This window comes from Brassica napus, chromosome A8, assembly GCF_020379485.1.
Source record: "Brassica napus cultivar Da-Ae chromosome A8, Da-Ae, whole genome shotgun sequence".
NCBI classification, from domain to species: domain Eukaryota; kingdom Viridiplantae; phylum Streptophyta; class Magnoliopsida; order Brassicales; family Brassicaceae; genus Brassica; species Brassica napus.
In genome coordinates, this window is record NC_063441.1 from 11,368,409 (window position 1) to 11,386,951 (window position 18,543).

General features: G+C 32.6%; 3 protein-coding genes across 5 annotated transcripts; all 3 read left to right on the forward strand.

Annotated features, from left to right (window-relative positions):
* Nucleotides 1-2,998: 2,998 nt before the first annotated feature.
* Nucleotides 2,999-4,888, forward strand: LOC125577331 (probable purine permease 8). The gene has a single exon (XM_048738720.1). It carries the CDS (start codon nucleotides 3,192-3,194, stop codon nucleotides 4,383-4,385), a length of 1,194 nt encoding a protein of 397 aa, XP_048594677.1. The 5' UTR covers nucleotides 2,999-3,191; the 3' UTR covers nucleotides 4,386-4,888.
* A 1,271-nt stretch (nucleotides 4,889-6,159) lies between these two features.
* LOC125575103 (purine permease 21-like) lies at nucleotides 6,160-10,508 on the forward strand. 3 transcript variants are annotated; one of them, XR_007315764.1, is made up of 2 exons: nucleotides 6,160-8,957; nucleotides 9,051-9,504. XR_007315764.1 is itself a non-coding variant. In XM_013800522.3 (2 exons), exons 1-2 carry the CDS (start codon nucleotides 8,887-8,889, stop codon nucleotides 10,196-10,198), a joined length of 1,179 nt encoding a protein of 392 aa, XP_013655976.2. In that variant the 5' UTR covers nucleotides 8,764-8,886; the 3' UTR covers nucleotides 10,199-10,508. The 3 variants fall into 3 exon arrangements, 2 of the variants coding, with proteins under 2 accessions (XP_013655976.2, XP_013655977.2); XM_013800522.3 differs by having other exon boundaries at nucleotides 8,764-8,917; nucleotides 9,051-10,508; XM_013800523.3 differs by having other exon boundaries at nucleotides 8,775-8,917; nucleotides 9,054-10,508.
* Nucleotides 10,509-11,639: 1,131 nt separating this feature from the next.
* Nucleotides 11,640-13,244, forward strand: LOC106360859 (purine permease 21). Its single transcript, XM_013800524.3, has 2 exons — nucleotides 11,640-11,796; nucleotides 11,937-13,244. The coding sequence occupies exons 1-2, from the start codon at nucleotides 11,766-11,768 to the stop codon at nucleotides 13,076-13,078; spliced, it is 1,173 nt and encodes a 390-aa protein (XP_013655978.2). The 5' UTR covers nucleotides 11,640-11,765; the 3' UTR covers nucleotides 13,079-13,244.
* Nucleotides 13,245-18,543: the final 5,299 nt, after the last annotated feature.

Below are 18,543 nucleotides of genomic sequence, written 5' to 3' on the forward strand. Positions count from 1 at the left end.
TCCGAACCGAAGTATTTGGGTATCCGAATTTATCTAAAAATAGATTTATATACTTATATATATTAATTATTTTTAGATTTAACGTATATAAAACATCAAAAATAATACTTTTAAATTGGTTTAAATACTTGAAAATATATATAGATAGTCAAAAGTAAATATCTGAAATAGTTAAAGTATACTCAAATCACCAAAAATACTTAAAATAATTATTGATTTCGTATCCAAAATTTTAAATCAAGCCAATTGATATGTTAAGCTTAAGTATTATGACATATGTTATTCAAATTTATACGTAATATATTATTTTATTTATACATTTTGAGAAATTTAAAATATATAATGATTTAAGACTTTAAAAATAATTTAAATTAGTTATCCAAACCCAAACCAAACCCGCAAAGATCCAAATCGAACTCAAACCAAAATTTAGAAACATTCTAATAAGGCTGAAATCTTTGACCCCGAAAACCCAAAATACAAACCGATCAGAACTAAACCCGTATGGGTATCCAAAAGCCCATCCCTAGTCATTATTATATATCGTATTTTATCATCATATAATTAATCGTATTTTATATGTACCATCATATAAGTAATCATATAATTAATAGTATTTTATACATACCATCATATAAATAATTACATATATTATATTTTTAAAACTTAATATGAAATATGAAAACCATAATTTGAGTTGGTATTTCAAATTGGGCTTTGTATTATATTTTTCTTATATATATTGACAATATTTTTTTATAATGGTTATTGAAAAATAGTTTAGTAAAAATCTATTTTTGAATATATGTATATTTTTGAATCATTTTTTGATATAAATCAAATTTGAATTATTATTTTGATTTGAAATATGTATATAAAGTTTAAATTTTGTTTTATGGTTAGTTTAAAAAAAAAATTTTAGGGAATTAGATTGACCCATTTTGGTATATTTTAAAAGTGGCCTAGATAACTTTCAATTTTTTAAAAAAAACATAAGCCCATTACTTTTTTTCTTAATACTACTATCCTTGTTTTCAAACAAAAATATTTTTTTTTTAAAAGACTGCAATCCATGTTTCCAAACACTCCAAATTTTTAAAAGTCCTATTCAAGTCTCCAAACACTCCAATTTTGTACTTGAGTTTTAATAAGATAGATACATGTTGACTGGAAACTTTGTTAAAAGAAAGAGTAAAACTGGTTGGGAAATGGCGTAATCTCTGACATTACATTATGTTAAATCAGGACTATTATCTAATTTACACTCCATATATGGCTATTACGCAAATAAACTCTTTTAATAAAACTAATAATAACAAACTTTTGATAAAAATAATGAATTTAAATCTTGTTCCAGTTCATAGGAGTATTATTAATGTAAGTATAATGAGGCCTCAGTAAAAAAGCCGATACCCGAATCCAAACCCAAACTCTACCCGAAATAAAAATATAGAATCGGGTTCTGATCCATCAAATAATCCAGGTTTCATATTGTGATATTTTGGATATTGGATTCGGTTAGATTTACCCGATAACTAAACATAACCCAAACTAAATCAAACATATGCATTGGTATACCTACCATGTGTGTTACGGATTATATATTTTGAGTTTTTAATTATCATCACTGTATTTGAATGCTATAAATTTCAGATGTTGCTTTTTTGAATTTGATATGTATTGTATACTTTTTTCAGTTTAAGTATAAAATTTTCCATGTTTAGACTTTTAATTATGTATTTTACTTGAGTATAATCCGAACCAATCTAAATAACATGAACTCAATCGATATATGATTATTTTATGGGTTTTAGGATATAATACAAAACCGATCCAAAATCAATGTGTTATATCTAAATTCGATCAGTACTCACAAATTTATTAGAATGAGACCGAACACGTTTTACTAATAAAACAGAAATCCGAAAACCCAATCGGAATTCGACGGGAACACAAAGGCTTAGGTACAATAGTGGAACATGTTTCAAATATCTCTTAGATGGGCCGTGACCCCAAATTGATCCCATTTCTTTTAGCTGGTCCCCACGTGGTATAAATGGGCCCAACATTACTTCCACAAGAAAACTTGTCCCTGAGAGCAGAGTCCGGATCGGAGATAAAAGCTCTGTTCTTCTTGTCTAATGCCCGTATGGTGCTCGAGCTAATGACCACATAGATCACAACAAGTTCCTTTTAAATATATTTTTGAAATATTCAGCATTGTTATATTAAAAGAATCAGTTTATATAGTTAAGATGTTTCGAATGCCTTTTGTAGCAGCATGGGACAAGTCATGTAAATCATCTTCAAGCTCTGTAGATCTTATAATTCCAAGAGGATAATTATCTATTGGCCCTCTCAGATTCTATGGTCATTGCACTATCGTATCATATCTCACTGTTCGAGACTTCGAGTTAAGGTAATTTCAACTCTGTGTCTGTCGCGTCGTTAATGTTTTCTTGCTATCCACGTAAACTGAATCTGTCAAATTACATATCAGGCGGTGGTTGGATTGAGTTTGGATGGATCAACGGCTTAACTCTTACCGCAGGTGGTGCAGATGCATTGTAGCAAAGGAATGCTATGTAAGAAAAAATTACTTAGAGGAATGGTCTCTATCTTTCTTCTTCTGGTGAAGAAAAACCAAATTAGCAACAGAGGAAGTGAAGCTGTCTCTTCTTCTTGTAGATGCGTTTTAGAACTAAATAAAAGGAAAAATAAACTATTTTTTGCCCCTTGCAACAAAACTTATTAAAATGTCAAATGTACTCTAGGCCTCTCTTTCTTGTTGTATCTTTGTTGACTTCTGAATCCAATCAACAGATAATAAGCCAATATTCAAGACTTCAATAAATAAAAGACGTGAAAAACAAATCAAGTGGACATACTAGCCAATAAGATTAGACTGAGATAACAAAATAAAGTATTTCACCAAACTCGGTAGGAAGTCTGCTTTAGAGCCGCCAAATAAATGGTTTCAAGAATTCCAAGTCAACGGTAAAGAAGAGCCTACCTTTTAATAAAAATCCAATGCACATTCCTATAAACTCCATCTATATAACATCTTTACTAAAACTCTTTATGTGGGAAGTCCTCTTCGAGCCTCCATGGAAAGAACTCAAGAAATCTATGTCAATGGTAAGTAAGAAGCATATGCTAGTGTAATTCCCTTTAAGAAAACATACGAAAACATGCTAACCATGATTGTTCTTGTCTTTTTGTTTTCAGATCAGCAAAACATAGAAGCAAACCTAACAGATCATGAGGAAATGAATAACACCATGGAGATTGAATCATTTCCCATAACTCAGCCAAAGAATTATAGAAGGTGGCTTCGTATCTCCATTTATGTATTCTTTGTCCTCTCCTGCCAAGCACTTTCCACAATTCTTGGAAGATTGTACTTTGAAAATGGTGGTAAGAGCACATGGATGGGAACACTTGTCCAACTAATAGGCTTCCCTGTTCTGTTTCTCTTCCGCTTCCTTTCCAAAACCAAAACACCAAAATCAACAGATATAAGTCTCAGAAAGTTCCCTTCCTTCATCACCCTTGGATCAGTTTACATTGTCACTGGACTATTAGTGTCTGCTAACTCTTACATGTCTTCTGTTGGGTTACTCTACTTGCCAGTTTCAACTTTCTCCCTCATCTTAGCGTCACAACTAGCCTTCACAGCCTTCTTCTCATACTTCCTAAACTCGCAGAAGTTCACACCGTTCATAGTCAATTCTTTGTTTCTTCTCACCATCTCCTCTGCTCTCCTTGTTGTCAACACTGATGAGTCACAAAGCACAACAAATGTTTCTAGTAGAGTAAAGTATGTGATAGGGATCATATGCACCATTGGTGCGTCTGCTGGCATTGGACTGCTTCTATCTCTAGTACAACTGATCCTCAGGAAAGTTTTAAAGAACCATACAGTCTCAACGGTCATGGACTTGGTCGCCTACCAATCTCTAGTTGCAAGCTGTGTGGTTCTCATTGGACTTTTTGCAAGCGGTGAGTGGAAGACTTTGACAAGTGAGATGGAAAACTATAAACTTGGAAAAGCACCATATGCTATAACTTTGGCCTCCATAGCTATTTCATGGCAAGTCTACACCATTGGTGTTGTGGGGTTGATCTTTGAGTCATCTTCTGTGTTCTCTAATTCCATAACTGCTGTGGGATTGCCTATTGTTCCTGTTGTGGCAGTGATAGTTTTTGGTGATAAAATGAATACGTCTAAGATCTTCTCCATCATTTTAGCTATATGGGGTTTCATTTCATTCGTCTATCAGCACTACCTAGATGAAAAGAAATTGAAGCTTAGCCATACAGATCATGTAGGAGGTCCTCCTCTACCTGTTGATGAAGGTCGCACAAACATACAAATCGTATAATCATGCATATATCCTGTATACATTATATGTCTTTACGTACAGTTTAAGCATAATGTATATACAAAAATTTGTAACTCTATTCGGACAACAATTCAGTTTTGACTTTTGAGTTATAAGTAACTGAGCAAAATGAATATAGCAAAGGTTTTTTTACCACAAATTTTGTCAGTTTTGGTGTACAATTTTCAAAACGATTAAAGCCAGTAGATTACTGCCAAAATAAATTATATTTTGTCTTCAAGAATTCTCCAAGCTAAGACCATCTCCAATGTACTTCATTTTTTACTTTTTGCTTTATTTTGAAGCAAATTTTGCTCCAATAGTGCTTCATTTCTTGCTTCAAAATGAAGCAATATAACTTCAAATTTAAAGCAATACTGTTCATTGCTTTATTTTTTCAAATTAAGAACTTTAATTCATTTAAATTTGAAGCAATACGGTTTATTGCTTCATTTTTGAAGCTGAACTTTCTAAATTATAAATTGGTCCTTAATTTTTGTTTGTTTCTATCTTTTACCAAAATAAATTATATATGTCAATAATATCCAATCAATTTTAAAATTTTGACAATTCTATTCATCTAACTAGATATTTATAATGAAAAACATGAGAATATTCATTTAAAGAACTTTAATTCGTTTTAAAATAATGAAAGATAAATAATATCACATTTTACTTCTAAACACTTTTATTAATCATTTAAAGAAAAAATATATATATATATATAAGATGTCTCTTTTTTTTACAAAATATTGTGTTATGTGTTTGTTTATTTATGTTATGTAGTAGTATTTTAGAATGATAATGTTTGATTTATATTAAATAATAATTATGTTAGATTATTGTTAAAACAAAATACTTGGGTAAAATTACAAAATATGAAAAAGTATAAAATATTATTAATAATTAATGATAAAGGGGATATGGAATATTCCTTTTACAAAAAAAAGAAATGAATCAATCCATTGGAGGAAATGTGCTTCATTTTTTGCTTTATTTTGAATAAAGTACAATTTTGAAACTGAAAATGAAGCCAACCATTGGAGATGCATTAAATGGAATCAGAAAAATGAAAGTCAAAAAGTCAACAATAGCCTACTAGATTATTGATGCTGCTCTGCTGTCCCTATCACGTGCATCTAAACATATTTAATAGGGAAATTGGGGATCATGTCCATAGTGGAATAAAAACTAATTGTATAACCATAACAAAAAAATAGGCTATGATATTTATATATTATTTGCCATATTACCCTTTCTCATTTTCACCTCTCTTTTTAATTAACTTTATAAGTTTAAAAAATTATAATTTGAATTTCTTATATACTTATAAAAAACATAGAATTTTTTTCGTATATGACATGTTTTGAATTTTGTAAAACTAACATATATTTATAAAATTGAATATATACAATAATAATAAAGTTTTGTTCTATTCTATTACATAAAGTTATATAGAATAGTAGCGATAAAATTCATCTTTCCTTAATCTCTCCTTCAATCTCCCTCTCCAATCTCCATCCACATATCCCTCTTTCTTTTCCTTCTCCCTCTCTCTTTCACTTATTTTTTCCTTCTCTCTCTCTAATATATAATGTTCAAATATTATATTGTTATATTCTATTCTATTATATTCTATTTATAAAGTATAAAATAGAATAGAAATTACACTTTTTCTTTCTCCTCTTTTTCCCCTCCCAGATTTTCTCTCTCTCTCTCTCTCTCTCTCTCTCTCTCTCTCTCTCTCTCTCTCTCTCTCTCTCTCTCTCTCTCTCTCTCTCTCTCTCTCTCTCCATTTTCTTCTTTGTACTTCTTTCCTCTTTTTTTTCATCATCCCATCGTGTTCTTTATACTCTTCTATTTATTTTTTACATCTTTCCAGCTTCCTCCGTAACTTCTCTTTTCATTTTTTATCATCCCCGTCTTTGCTTTTCTTCCTCTCCCCTTACTCTCAATATTTTTTTTCATATACATATATCCACATGCTATACTATATGGTCATCAAATATAGAATGGTATATTTTATTTTGTAATATATCAACTAATTATGTTATTTAACATAATTTATTTTACATTAAACACTTGTCCTACGAATAAATATGCTTGTTCATATTGTCTACTGATTAAATTGCATTGAACCCTATAAATAAATAGTACTAAAAAATTATATTATTCTCTATTGTTACATTTATGTTCGAAATAATCCATTCTATATTGACAACATAAATATAATAGTATTGGTTGTAGCGTGTGATATACACACATTCACGCGCTCGTAAATAACTATAATGTCCAATAATGTGGCAAATTGACACATTTTTCAACACATAGCTATATTCTTCATTTTTTTCCAATATGGTTATACAGCAAAATCACCCTATTTAATAATGTAACTTGTGTGTGTGGGGGTGGGGGGTACCAAGTTGTGTACGAAGAGTACTCTCAAAGAAATAACAACCAAAAATGATAGTTTAAAAATTTTGTTGTCACTTTCTCAATTTTTAATGGACATAACTCAAGAACTTTATGCCAATGGTAAAGAAGAAGCAACTGATATTGTAGATTGTTTGAAGCTTTTTTTCATAAATAATCATGAGTGTCAATGTTTCAGGCGACCAGAATTTAGAAGCAAACCTGATAAATCATGAGGCAACTGAATCATCATCATCATCATCATCATCATCTGTACCTCAAACCAAGAACTATAAAAAGTGGCTCTGTCTCTCCAGCTATTTGTTCTTTGTCCTCTTCTGCCAACCACCTACAATTTTTGGTAGATTGTACTATGAAATGGTTGGAAAATCACACATGTGGTAACATTTCTCCCCATCTTGGGTTTTCCTTTTTTGATTTTCTTTAGCTTCTTTCACAAATCAAACAACCCAAATCAACAGAAATAAATTTCAACATGTCTTCTTCCTTCACAATTCTTGCATCAATTTACATGTGCACTAGACTATCTGCGTAAGCTTTATCTGTATGCAATTGGTTTACTCTACTGACCTGTTTACGAGTGAGATGAGAAACTACAAACTTCGGCAAGTTTCCTATGTGACCTTTGGCATCAACAGCTATTTCTTGGAAAGTCTACACAGGTGGTTTGTGGGGGTTGATCTTCGAGTCATCTTATGTGTTCTCCAATTCCACAACTGCTGTGGGATTGCCTATCGTTTCAATCATAGATGTGATAGCTTTTCAATGATAAACTGGATGCAGTGAAGATCTTCTTCATCATTTTAGTTATTTAGGGCTTCCTTTCATTTGTCTATCAGATAAAAAAGAAGTTAAGGACTATTAGAGACAAAGTCTCCCAAATCGGTAATTGCAGAAGATCCTTAGTAATATATAAGATAGATGAGTCAATCTACTCTTCACCAATTGGTTTTAGGTTGGAAGCACATCTATCTTAATATGGTATCAGAGCCCGATCCATACAATCCAACCCGATCCACCACATCGGTTTGGCCCAAAATTGGCCCATCGATCTTTGCCTAAACATTCCGAAATTGACGCTAAGAAAACAATCATCTCGAATGAGCGTACAAAGTCTTCCACATCAGTAGTTACAAAAAAACCTTATTAATATATAAAATAGATGAGCCAGTCTAGTTATCACCAATTAATTTTAGGTTGGAACCACAGCTAACTTAACAAAGACTTGCTACAAAAACCAGGTCAAAGATGACACAAATTTGATACGTTTATGTAATTTTCGTAATGGTCCATGTAAATGGGATGCATGTCTCTCTATACAGCTTGAGCCATCGTTTCTTAATGTCTTTTCTTAGAAAGATAGGCCATCGTTTCAGCTTAACCTCAACATTATCTTGATTAGAAAAAACTTCAAGACTAGACAGACAAACAAACACCAAAGTGTGTTCCTAATCAATCCACATGTCTCATCATAAGAGAAAGATAGCCACACAAAACAAGTTTACGTTTGTCTTTGAGTTATGTTAATTTTTAATTTTTTTTTGAATAAATGTTAAATTTATTTGAAATAAAAAAAATTGTACAAAGAATACAGCTCTATTTAAAATGTATTTACTATAGAGCTAAATTTAAGTTATTTGTGTTTTCTTCTTCAACGATTTGCAAACCACTCCTGCAAATAATGTTCAAATCTCCCATTCTGCCACGAAGCGAATCAATACGATTCCAAATCAGCTTGTCAATGATGTGTTGATGTTTCACCATTAAAATGAAAAGGCAAAATTTCAAAATTTAAATCCATCTTGACTCAAATCATATCTTGGTCAATAATTGTCGTATCTTCAAAAATTAAATTCATGACAAGACTAGAGATATTTATAGATGGGCATGTACTCGATGTGGGGACATGTAACATGTTACAATGAATACTTAACAATGATCTGTCCCGAATCACTGAATATATAGCTAGCATTTGGTAGCATATTATCAACCAAGAGAACTGATAATAATACCTAATACTCTAGCTCCTCCTTGTCCCATCTCCAAGGAGGTATATTCCACATCCACCATGAAGGGTGATCAAGAACTACAAGTCATCGGTGAGTAAGCATCAACCAGTTCCTGGTGAACTACTTTATGGTATCTTATTGTTCAATATATGAAAATACGTTATACGTAACGACAAAATTACTTTCATATACTAATATTCTTGCAATATTTTGCCTCACTTAGTAGTTCAGCATGGAAAAGAATCAGACCCAACAGTTGAAGAAGAAAGAAACCAAACAGGAGAATCTCACTCAAACAGATACAAACGGTGGCTCCTGGTGTCTGTCTACACATTCTTTGTCATTTCCGGACAATCAGTTGCTACAATTCTAGGAAGACTATACTATGACAATGGAGGAAACAGCAAATGGCTAGCAACTGTAGTTCAACTTGTAGGCTTTCCTGTTCTGCTTCCTTATTATCTCTTGTCAAGCAAAACACACACAACAACTCATAGAGATGATGGCAAAGCAGTCTTACATAGGAACCGTGTCTTAGTTTACTTAGCTCTTGGGGTTCTTGTAGGAGGAGATTGTTACCTTTACTCTATTGGACTGCTTTACCTACCCGTTTCTACCTTTTCTCTGATCTGTGCATCTCAGTTAGCCTTCAACGCTTTCTTCTCTTATTTCCTCAACTCACAAAAACTCACTCCAATCATTTTGAACTCTCTTTTGCTCCTAACTATCTCTTCCACCCTCCTTGCCTTCAATAGCGAGGAATCAAATTTCAAAAAAGTAACAAGAGGACAGTATGTCACAAGTTTCATATGCACCATTGGTGCTTCTGCTGGGTATGGTCTAAGCTTATCCTTACAACAGCTAGCCTTCAGTAAAGTCCTAAAGAGGCAAACTTTCTCAGAAGTCATGGATTTGATCATCTACGTAAGTCTAGTGGCCAGCTGTGTAAGCGTGGTGGGGCTCTTTGCTAGTGGAGAGTGGGAAACTTTGAGCAGTGAAATGGATAGCTACAAGCTTGGAAAGGTATCTTACGTTATGAACCTAGTGTGGACGGCTGTTACCTGGCAGGTATTCAACATTGGTAGCACGTGGCTTATCTTCGAGATTTCCTCTCTATTCTCAAATGCTATTGGCGTTTTGGGTTTGCCTGTGGTTCCTGCACTGGCTGTCATCATTTTTCATGATAAAATGAATGGGTTAAAGGTGATATCTATGATCTTGGCTATCTGGGGTTTCATGTCCTATGTATACCAACACTATCTTGATGACAAAAACTTGAAGAAAAGTCTTGGAATCCCAACAACCGGATCCTCCGACTCACCAGAAGCAAAAGGGTCAAGTGCGCAAAAGATACAAACTCCAGCGAGCTGAAGGCAGCCTACAATAATGAATAAACACAATATATTTGTGATGCAACTCAAGTGAAGTCTTAGGGTGACTTATTTTCCTATTTGCATCATTGTAACAGTTAGTTGGTTTGGCTTAAACAAATAATGAAATATTGTGATGTAGTTTTAAAAAAGACTACCTAAATCAGATTACCTCAGTGAAATGGCATCAACAACTCAGTAACTAAAACTTGAGTTCAATGCTACGAAAGATGTGGCTTATACTGTATAGAAAGAGAGGGTGTGCACCTTTGTAGCTATTATTATTATAACATCTAGTCAGTTGTTAGTTATAAGCCATGGGTTTTAACTTTTAAGTAACTGAGCAAAATATTTAAAACAAACATTTTTATAACAAAATTTGTCAATTCTTGTGTATATTTCTAAAATGATTAAAGCAAACATTATTTACTTCTGATGCATCATCAGTAGATTACTGGCAAAATAAATACTTTTTCTTAGAGCCGCCATTAAAGAATTCTCCAAGTTAAGTGGAAGCAGAAAAATCAAAGTTAAAAACTGGAGCAAGTGTGGTATGTTGTGACTTCGGCCTCAGCAGCTATTTCCTTGCAAGCCTAAAATCCTTGCTTAATGAGCCTTATCCCGGCCCTAGCGCTACCTCGATGAAAAGAAGTTGATGAATTGCCAGAGAAACCACGTCGACGATGATTCACAAATTTGATAAATTATTACACACATTCGTGCATGTATCCTATATAAAGCTCGTTTGTGTAATTTTTGTAATGGTCCATGCGAACGGGGCGCATGTTTCTCTGTACAGCTTGAGCCTGTGTATCAAAATAGGCTGTTACTCCTGTCAATTTTGGGAAAATAGCTTTGAACAATACGTAAGTGACCAGAAATAATGTAGCGACATCATCTGCCACCCAGGTATTATTAATTAAGTTGCAAGAGATATAAAAATGTCTTTTCTTGGATAAATAGGCAGACTTTAATTCTCTGCCATATAATAGCTTAACCTCACCTTTATCTTCATCATCATTATCTTGAGGAGAAAAACTTTCAAGACTAGCCAAAGAGAAACCCCAAAAGTGTGTTCCTAATTAATCCACATGTCTAATCATAAGAGAAAGATAGGCACACGGCACAAGCCAAATTAATTCATAGTGACAAAGAAGTTTCAAAACTAGCCAACTTAAGATCAAACAGCTTGTCTATATGTTATGTTGATGTTTCTCCACTAAGATGAAAATGACATTTTCCGTATGTATATTGGCTACACTTTATTTCCTACTTGACTTAACTCATTACTTGGTCAACCATTGTGACCTCTTCAAAAATTAAATTCATGACAACATAAGAGATATTTATAGTTGAGCATTCACTTAATGTGGGGACATGTTACAATGAATACTTAACAGTGATCGGTTCCTAATCACTTAATATATAGCTATCCTAATCACTTAATATATAGCTATCATTTGGTAGCATATTATTAACCAAGAGAATTGATAATAAGATAAATAATACTTCAAAACGTCTTTAGCTCCTCCTTGTCCATCTCCAAGGAGGTATATTCCACATCCACCATGAAGGGTGATCAAGAACTACAAGTCATCGGTGAGTAAGCATCAAACAGTTCATGGAGAACTACTTTATGGTATCTCAATTATTGTTCAATAGATGAAGAAACGTTAGAAGTGACAACCAAACTACGTTCATAAACTAATTTTTGTGCAATATTTTCCCTCACTTACCAGTTCAGCAGGGAAAAGAACCAAACCCAACAGTTCAAGATGAAAGAAACTCGGTCGGTAGCAACCACACAAACATATACAAACGGTGGCTCAGGGTGATTATCTACACATTCTTTGTCATTTCAGGACAATCTGTTGCTACAATTCTAGGCAGACTATACTATGACAATGGAGGAAATAGCAAATGGCTAGCAACAGTAGTTCAACTTGTAGGCTTTCCTGTTCTGCTTCCATATTATCTATTTTCAATCAAAACACACACAACAACTCATAGAGATGATGACAAAGCAGCCTCACATAGGAACCGTGTCTTAGTTTACTTAGCTCTTGGGGTTCTTGTAGGAGGAGATTGCTACCTTTACTCCATTGGACTACTTTACCTACCCGTTTCTACCTTTTCTCTGATCTGTGCATCTCAGTTAGCCTTCAACGCTTTCTTCTCTTATTTCCTCAACTCACAAAAACTCACTCCAATCATTTTGAACTCTCTTTTGCTCCTAACTATCTCTTCCACACTCCTAGCCTTCAATAATGAGGCATCAAATTTTAAAAAAGTAACAAGAGTACAGTATGTCACAAGTTTCATATGCACCATTGGTGCTTCTGCCGGATTTGGTCTAGTCTTATCATTACAACAGGTAGCCTTCCGTAAAGTGCTAAAGAGGCAAACATTCTCAGAAGTTATGGATATGATCATCTACGTGAGTCTAGTGGCCAGTTGTGTTAGCTTGGTGGGGCTTTTCTCCAGCGGAGAGTGGAAAAATTTGAGCAGTGAAATGGATCGCTACAAGCTTGGAAAGGTGTCGTACGTTATGAACCTAGTGTGGACGGCTGTTATCTGGCAGGTATTCAACATTGGTGGCACGGGGCTGATCTTTGAGCTTTCCTCTCTGTTCTCAAATGCTATAAGCGCTTTGGGACTGCCTGTGGTTCCTGTACTGGCTGTCATCATTTTCCATGACAAAATGAATGGGTTGAAGGTGATTTCTATGATCTTAGCTATTTGGGGTTTCATGTCATATGTCTACCAACACTATCTTGATGATAAAAACTTGAAGAAAAGTATTGGAATCCCAACAACTGGATCCTCTGACTCACCAGAAGCAAAAGGGTCAGGTGGGCAAAAGATACAGACTTCAGCCTAGTTTAAACATAATATATTTGGGAGGCAACTCAAGTGAAGTCTGAGCGTGATTTTTTTCCCTATTTGCATCATTGTAATAGTTAGTAGGCCTGGGTTAAACTAAATAATTATATATTTTAATGTAGTTTTAAAGAAGACTACCCAAATAAGATTAGCTCAGTATAAAATTTTGTGGGTAGACGATCTACTTCTCCACGATAACCTACCATATAACATCAGATCCTCACCGAACTATGATCTCATGTTAGATTTTCACGAATTGTAAATTGCAAACCTATTTCTTTCCTAAATGATAGTTCGAAAGTTAATTACCCATAAAATAGTTTTAATCGGCTTACTAGTTTCAAATCGGATTATTCTTAACTAAATAATTTAAATCAACTAAACCAATCAAAAATCCATTTATATATATAAATTATTTTGTTGAACTTCTTACAACGAGAAAGTCAAATATTATTGACTAAACCACGACGTGAGGTGGATTGTGTTGAGAGACGACGCGACTGTGTTCTTTTACGGAGAATCTGTTAAGTGTTACGATCACAAGCAGTTCTACTACATCGGAAGCTCATCGGAGAGCCACATTCAGAATCTGAAATTCTCTTACGGGATGGCTTAGTTATATGTTGGCTAAAGCGTTGGAAAATATACAAGATCGGTGTATTCAGAGATACCCTGATTTGTACGGTTCCCATAATCGGATTCAAGCTTGTATGGCGGAGTCTAGTGTTCTATTATTCCTCTGTTTTTTGGTTAAATATATTATATCTAGCCTAGAATGATTAAAAGGAAGACGACGACTGTTGCCCGAAAGAGCTTCCACCGGAGGCAATGCATTTTAGACTAGACGGCGGAGGAGGAGAAATTGTGGCACCTGGTTTGTGGAGATACTCCGAGATGATGTGTGAAGTCGCATAAGGAGAAACGGAGCTTAACGGCTTTAGGAAGAGCGTATCTTGTGTAGTAAGATTGGTTCGGGATGACTTCAATACCACACGCCTTTGCCTTTCACAGCTTTTGTTCTCACCAGCAAACTGAAATAGAGATTAGTAGATTCATGAGGAGAAAGAGTTTGATCATGAGAGAAGGTCAGTTTTCCACCATGGCCAGGGCTAATGGTGTTGGTGAATGAGAAGATGATAATTGTTTTTTTAATTATATATAAAGAGTGATTTACACTATAGGACAGTTTATGAGTTTTTATTACACCATAAGGCAGTTGTTGCTCCTAAGGTAGTTTTTCACAACTACAAGCTAACTACGACTTTATTAAAACTAGATGGACCCCACAACTATCCTTTTAATTTTGTTTTCTTTCTCTCTTTGTTAAAAAGAAATAACTTTTAATGGTAGAGAAATCCCAATAAAAATCTGGGAAACAATGATTTTAATGGCAAAAAAAGATGAAGAAGATGAAAAGGAAGAAATTGAACTGTAGTCACTTGAATACTTGCCGTAAACACATATCGTCGTCTTTTACTTCGTCGAAGGCCTTGATATGTTGTAATCTTCTTTGTCATCTCCTCAGACGTGTTGATTCACCTTGTCATCTCTTCCGTTGCGTTGCAACAATTTTTCCAGCGTCGTGACCTTATCTCTCTCACCGTCGCGGCACTGTAGAAGCTCGGGAACATCAATGGCCACTTTTGGTTTTTTTTTATATTTTGGTCCTTAACGTTTTGTATAATTTTGTTTTAACCCTAAATTTGTACAAATCAACCCATAAACTTCTTGATTGTTCATTTTTGCCTATAAACTTATAAAAATAAAATATTCTTTCTTTGATGTATTTCAAAATTATCATGTGTACAACTATTGTCATGTACACCATATTCAGTTTGAGTTGATCTATTTTGTTATGTATTTTGGTATTCTTTTAGTACACAACCGCTAATCCGCCTATTTGTGTACAATTTCGTCACATATATTGGTGCATTTTTGATGTACACGTGTACATGTCACAAATTGTACACAAAATAACCAACAAACTTCTTGATTGTTCATTCCAGTATATTTTTATAATTGCACGAATGATCTTTGATTTTTTATTGCTTTCTTTTTTACCTCCAAACTTTCAAAATAAACTATTGTCTCTTTGATTTAGCTCAAAATTAACCAATTATGTATCACCCCTCTATGTTTCAAAAAAAAAGTGTTTCAAAAAAAAATGTATCACCCCTCTAGTAATGAAATTGAACACATATATGCACATAATTAAATGTATTGGAAAATAAATTATATGAACTAAAATCTAAGCTAAAAATCATTAGATACAAATAACACACAAAAGCATGTGTACACTTATTGTCATGTACACATCTTCAGTTTGATTTGATTTACTGTGTTATGTATTTTGACATTTTTAGTAAGCAACCGCCAATCCACCTATATGTGTACAATTGTTTTATATATATTGGTTCATTTTGGTTGTACACGTGTACATGTCTCAAAATGTACACAAAATCACCCACAAACTTTTTGATTCTTCATTCTAGTACATCATCATAATTGCACGAATGATACTTGGTCTTTTGATTGCTTTAATTTTTTCCTCCAAACTTTCAAAAGTAAATAATTGTCTATTTGATTTAGCAAAGAAAACTGATTATGTAGTACAACCCCATGCTAATTAAACACATATATGCACATATTTAAATGCATTATAAAATGAATTAAATGAACAAAAATCAAAAGCTAAAAATCATTAGATACAAATAACACACAAAAGCATGTGTACAACTTATGTTTGACTTTTGTTATGTATATTTGGTATTTCTTTAGTAGGCTCCAGTCACCTATATGTGTATAACTTCTTCAAATATGTTAAAATAACACAAATAAACTAGTAAGGTTTTCTAAAATGCATAAATGAAACCGTAAATTTAAAAAACATTTGGCGTGTACACTATATCATGTACATAACAATTTTATTATCCACATGTACAATAATTTTACATCAATTAACAATTTTATTATCCAAAAGTTGAAGGACTAGACGTGCAAAAACGCCAAAATAAGCCATTGTTACTCTTGAGCTTTTAGTGCCAGTAAGAGGGGGCACTAAAGAGGAATGAAGTTCACGGCGATGATGAATCACAACGAGAAAAGAGAAGGTGAGACACAACACAGAGGATTGAGCCACACTAAGAATAACATGACGGATCAGATTTAATTTTCGTGTGACACCACAAGGAAAATGAACGCGGCAGCTTGGAGATCGAGTTTGGTTGAGGCTCCCCTGCGGTTTTGAAGCAATAACAGAGTACGGCGACACGAGAAGACATAAACGCCATGATTGAAGCTTGAATCAATCACAATGTTGACGTCGTTGTATACATCATGATTTACCATCATCAGAGATATAGCTTGATATATCTCAAAAGATAGATTGAATAATAAATATACTGATTATAAACATATTTTCTTAAACGAAAGTTCAAAAAAAACAACATTCATTTTACAAAAAAAAATGAAGAACTCGTGAGAAGGAAACAAAGAAGAAGATACATGGGATCCTCTCTTTTTTTTTGCTAAAAAGAGATGTAATTAAATCCTGAAAGAAATGAGACCCACTTTCTTTTGTTTACAATCTATTAGTTAGTTTATGACTAGAAAATGGGTTTGGTTAGGAAAAACTACCCTAGTAGCACAAACTGTCTCATAATGTAATATTAAACTTGAAACTGCCTTTGAATGTAATATTTTCATATAAGAATGGATTTTTGATTGGTTTAGTTGATTTTAAATTATTTACTTAAGAATAAACCAATTTGAAACCAGTAAACCAATTAAAACCATTGTTTATGGATAATTGATTTTTGAACTATCGATCCGTGGAGAAATAAATTTAAAACATTCGATTCATGGAGATCTAGCACGATGTCATAGTTTAGTGGAGATCTAATGTTATATTAGATTTTGACCTGCGCGCCCGCGCGTGTATATTTTTTTTAAAATATGGTACTATTTGTTTTTATGTCACTTTTAGGGTTGGACAAAAAACTCGAATTTGAAGAACCGATCTGATCCCAATACGAATAAATACTACCAAATCTGAACCGAAATTGATTAAATATCTAAATTATTCAAAAATTTTATATTTGAAGAACTCAAACCTAATCCAATCCGAACCGAAGTATTTTGGGTATCCTAAATAGATTTATATACTTATATATATTAATTATTTTTAGATTTAATATATATAAAACATACAGAATATATATGATACTTTTAAGTTCGTTTAAATACTTGAAAATATATACAAATAATCAAACGTAAATATCTAAAATAATTAAAATATACTCAAAACTCTAAAAATATTTAAATAATTATTAATTCTCTATCCAAATATTTATACCAAACCAATTTAAATTGGTTATCCAAATCCAAACCGAATCCTCAAAGATATTAACCTAACACGAAATTCCAAATAGATCTGAATACAAACCCGAACGCCCACCTCTAATCATTATTATATATCTTGTATGTGTCATCATAGGTTACAAAAATATGTGTTATCATATAATTACTCGTATTTTATATGTACCATCAAATAAGTTTTCTTATAATTAAAAATATTTTATACGTACAATCATATAAATAATCACATATGTTATATTTTAAATTTCAATGTGAAATAAAAAACCATAATTTAAGTTGGTATATGAAATTGAGCTTTGTATTGTATTTATCTTATATATATTGAAAATATTTTTATAATGGTTATTGAAAAATATGTTAGTAAAAATTAAAGTTTGAATATATGTATATTTTTGAATAACTTTTTATATAAATCAATTTTAAATTATTATTTTGATTTGAATATGTATACCAAGTAACATAAACCCATTACTTTTTAATATAATGGAATAAACTTCCAATTTTTGTAATAGTATAAGTTCATTACTCTTTTTTTCCTAACTTACTGATATCAATATTTTCAAACAATGCTATTTTTTTAAACTGCTATCTATGTTACCAGAATTTTTTTTGAAGTATTTCTACTTTAATAATAAGATAGATAGAAGTTATCATGGGAAAATAAATTATTGATTTTATGGAAATTGTCGTTTATAAGCCATGGGTTATAAGTAACTGAGAAAAAATGATTAAAACAAACATTCTTTATCACAAAGTTGGTAAACTTTTGTGTATATTTTCAAAATGATTAAAGCAAACTTTTTTTTTGTCAAGATTAAAGAAAACATTATTGATTTCTGATGCAACAACACTAAAATACTGGCTAAATAAATGAAGTTTCTTAGAGCCGCCATTTCAAGAATTCTCCAAGTTAAGTGGAAGCAGAAAAATCAAAGTCAAAAAAAAAAGAGCTTAGGGAGCCTGCTCTGCTGTCCCTTTCAAGTTTCACCTGCATAGGTATAAAATGGACATGACTATTTACCAATAGGGCTGAGCAAAATATCGGTAAATTTTGATTTGATTCGTTATTCGTTTCGATTCAAAATG

Excerpts from the sequence above, each read along its gene's own strand:
- LOC125577331 (XM_048738720.1), top strand. The coding sequence starts at position 3,192 with ATGCTAACCATGATTGTTCTTGTCTTTTTGTTTTCAGATCAGCAAAAC.
- LOC125575103 (XM_013800522.3), top strand. The coding sequence starts at position 8,887 with ATGAAGGGTGATCAAGAACTACAAGTCATCG. Across the intron at positions 8,918-9,050 it reads TCAAGAACTACAAGTCATCG|TAGTTCAGCATGGAAAAGAA; the intron begins GTGAGTAAGCAT and ends TGCCTCACTTAG.
- LOC106360859 (XM_013800524.3), top strand. The coding sequence starts at position 11,766 with ATGAAGGGTGATCAAGAACTACAAGTCATCG. Across the intron at positions 11,797-11,936 it reads TCAAGAACTACAAGTCATCG|TTCAGCAGGGAAAAGAACCA; the intron begins GTGAGTAAGCAT and ends CTCACTTACCAG.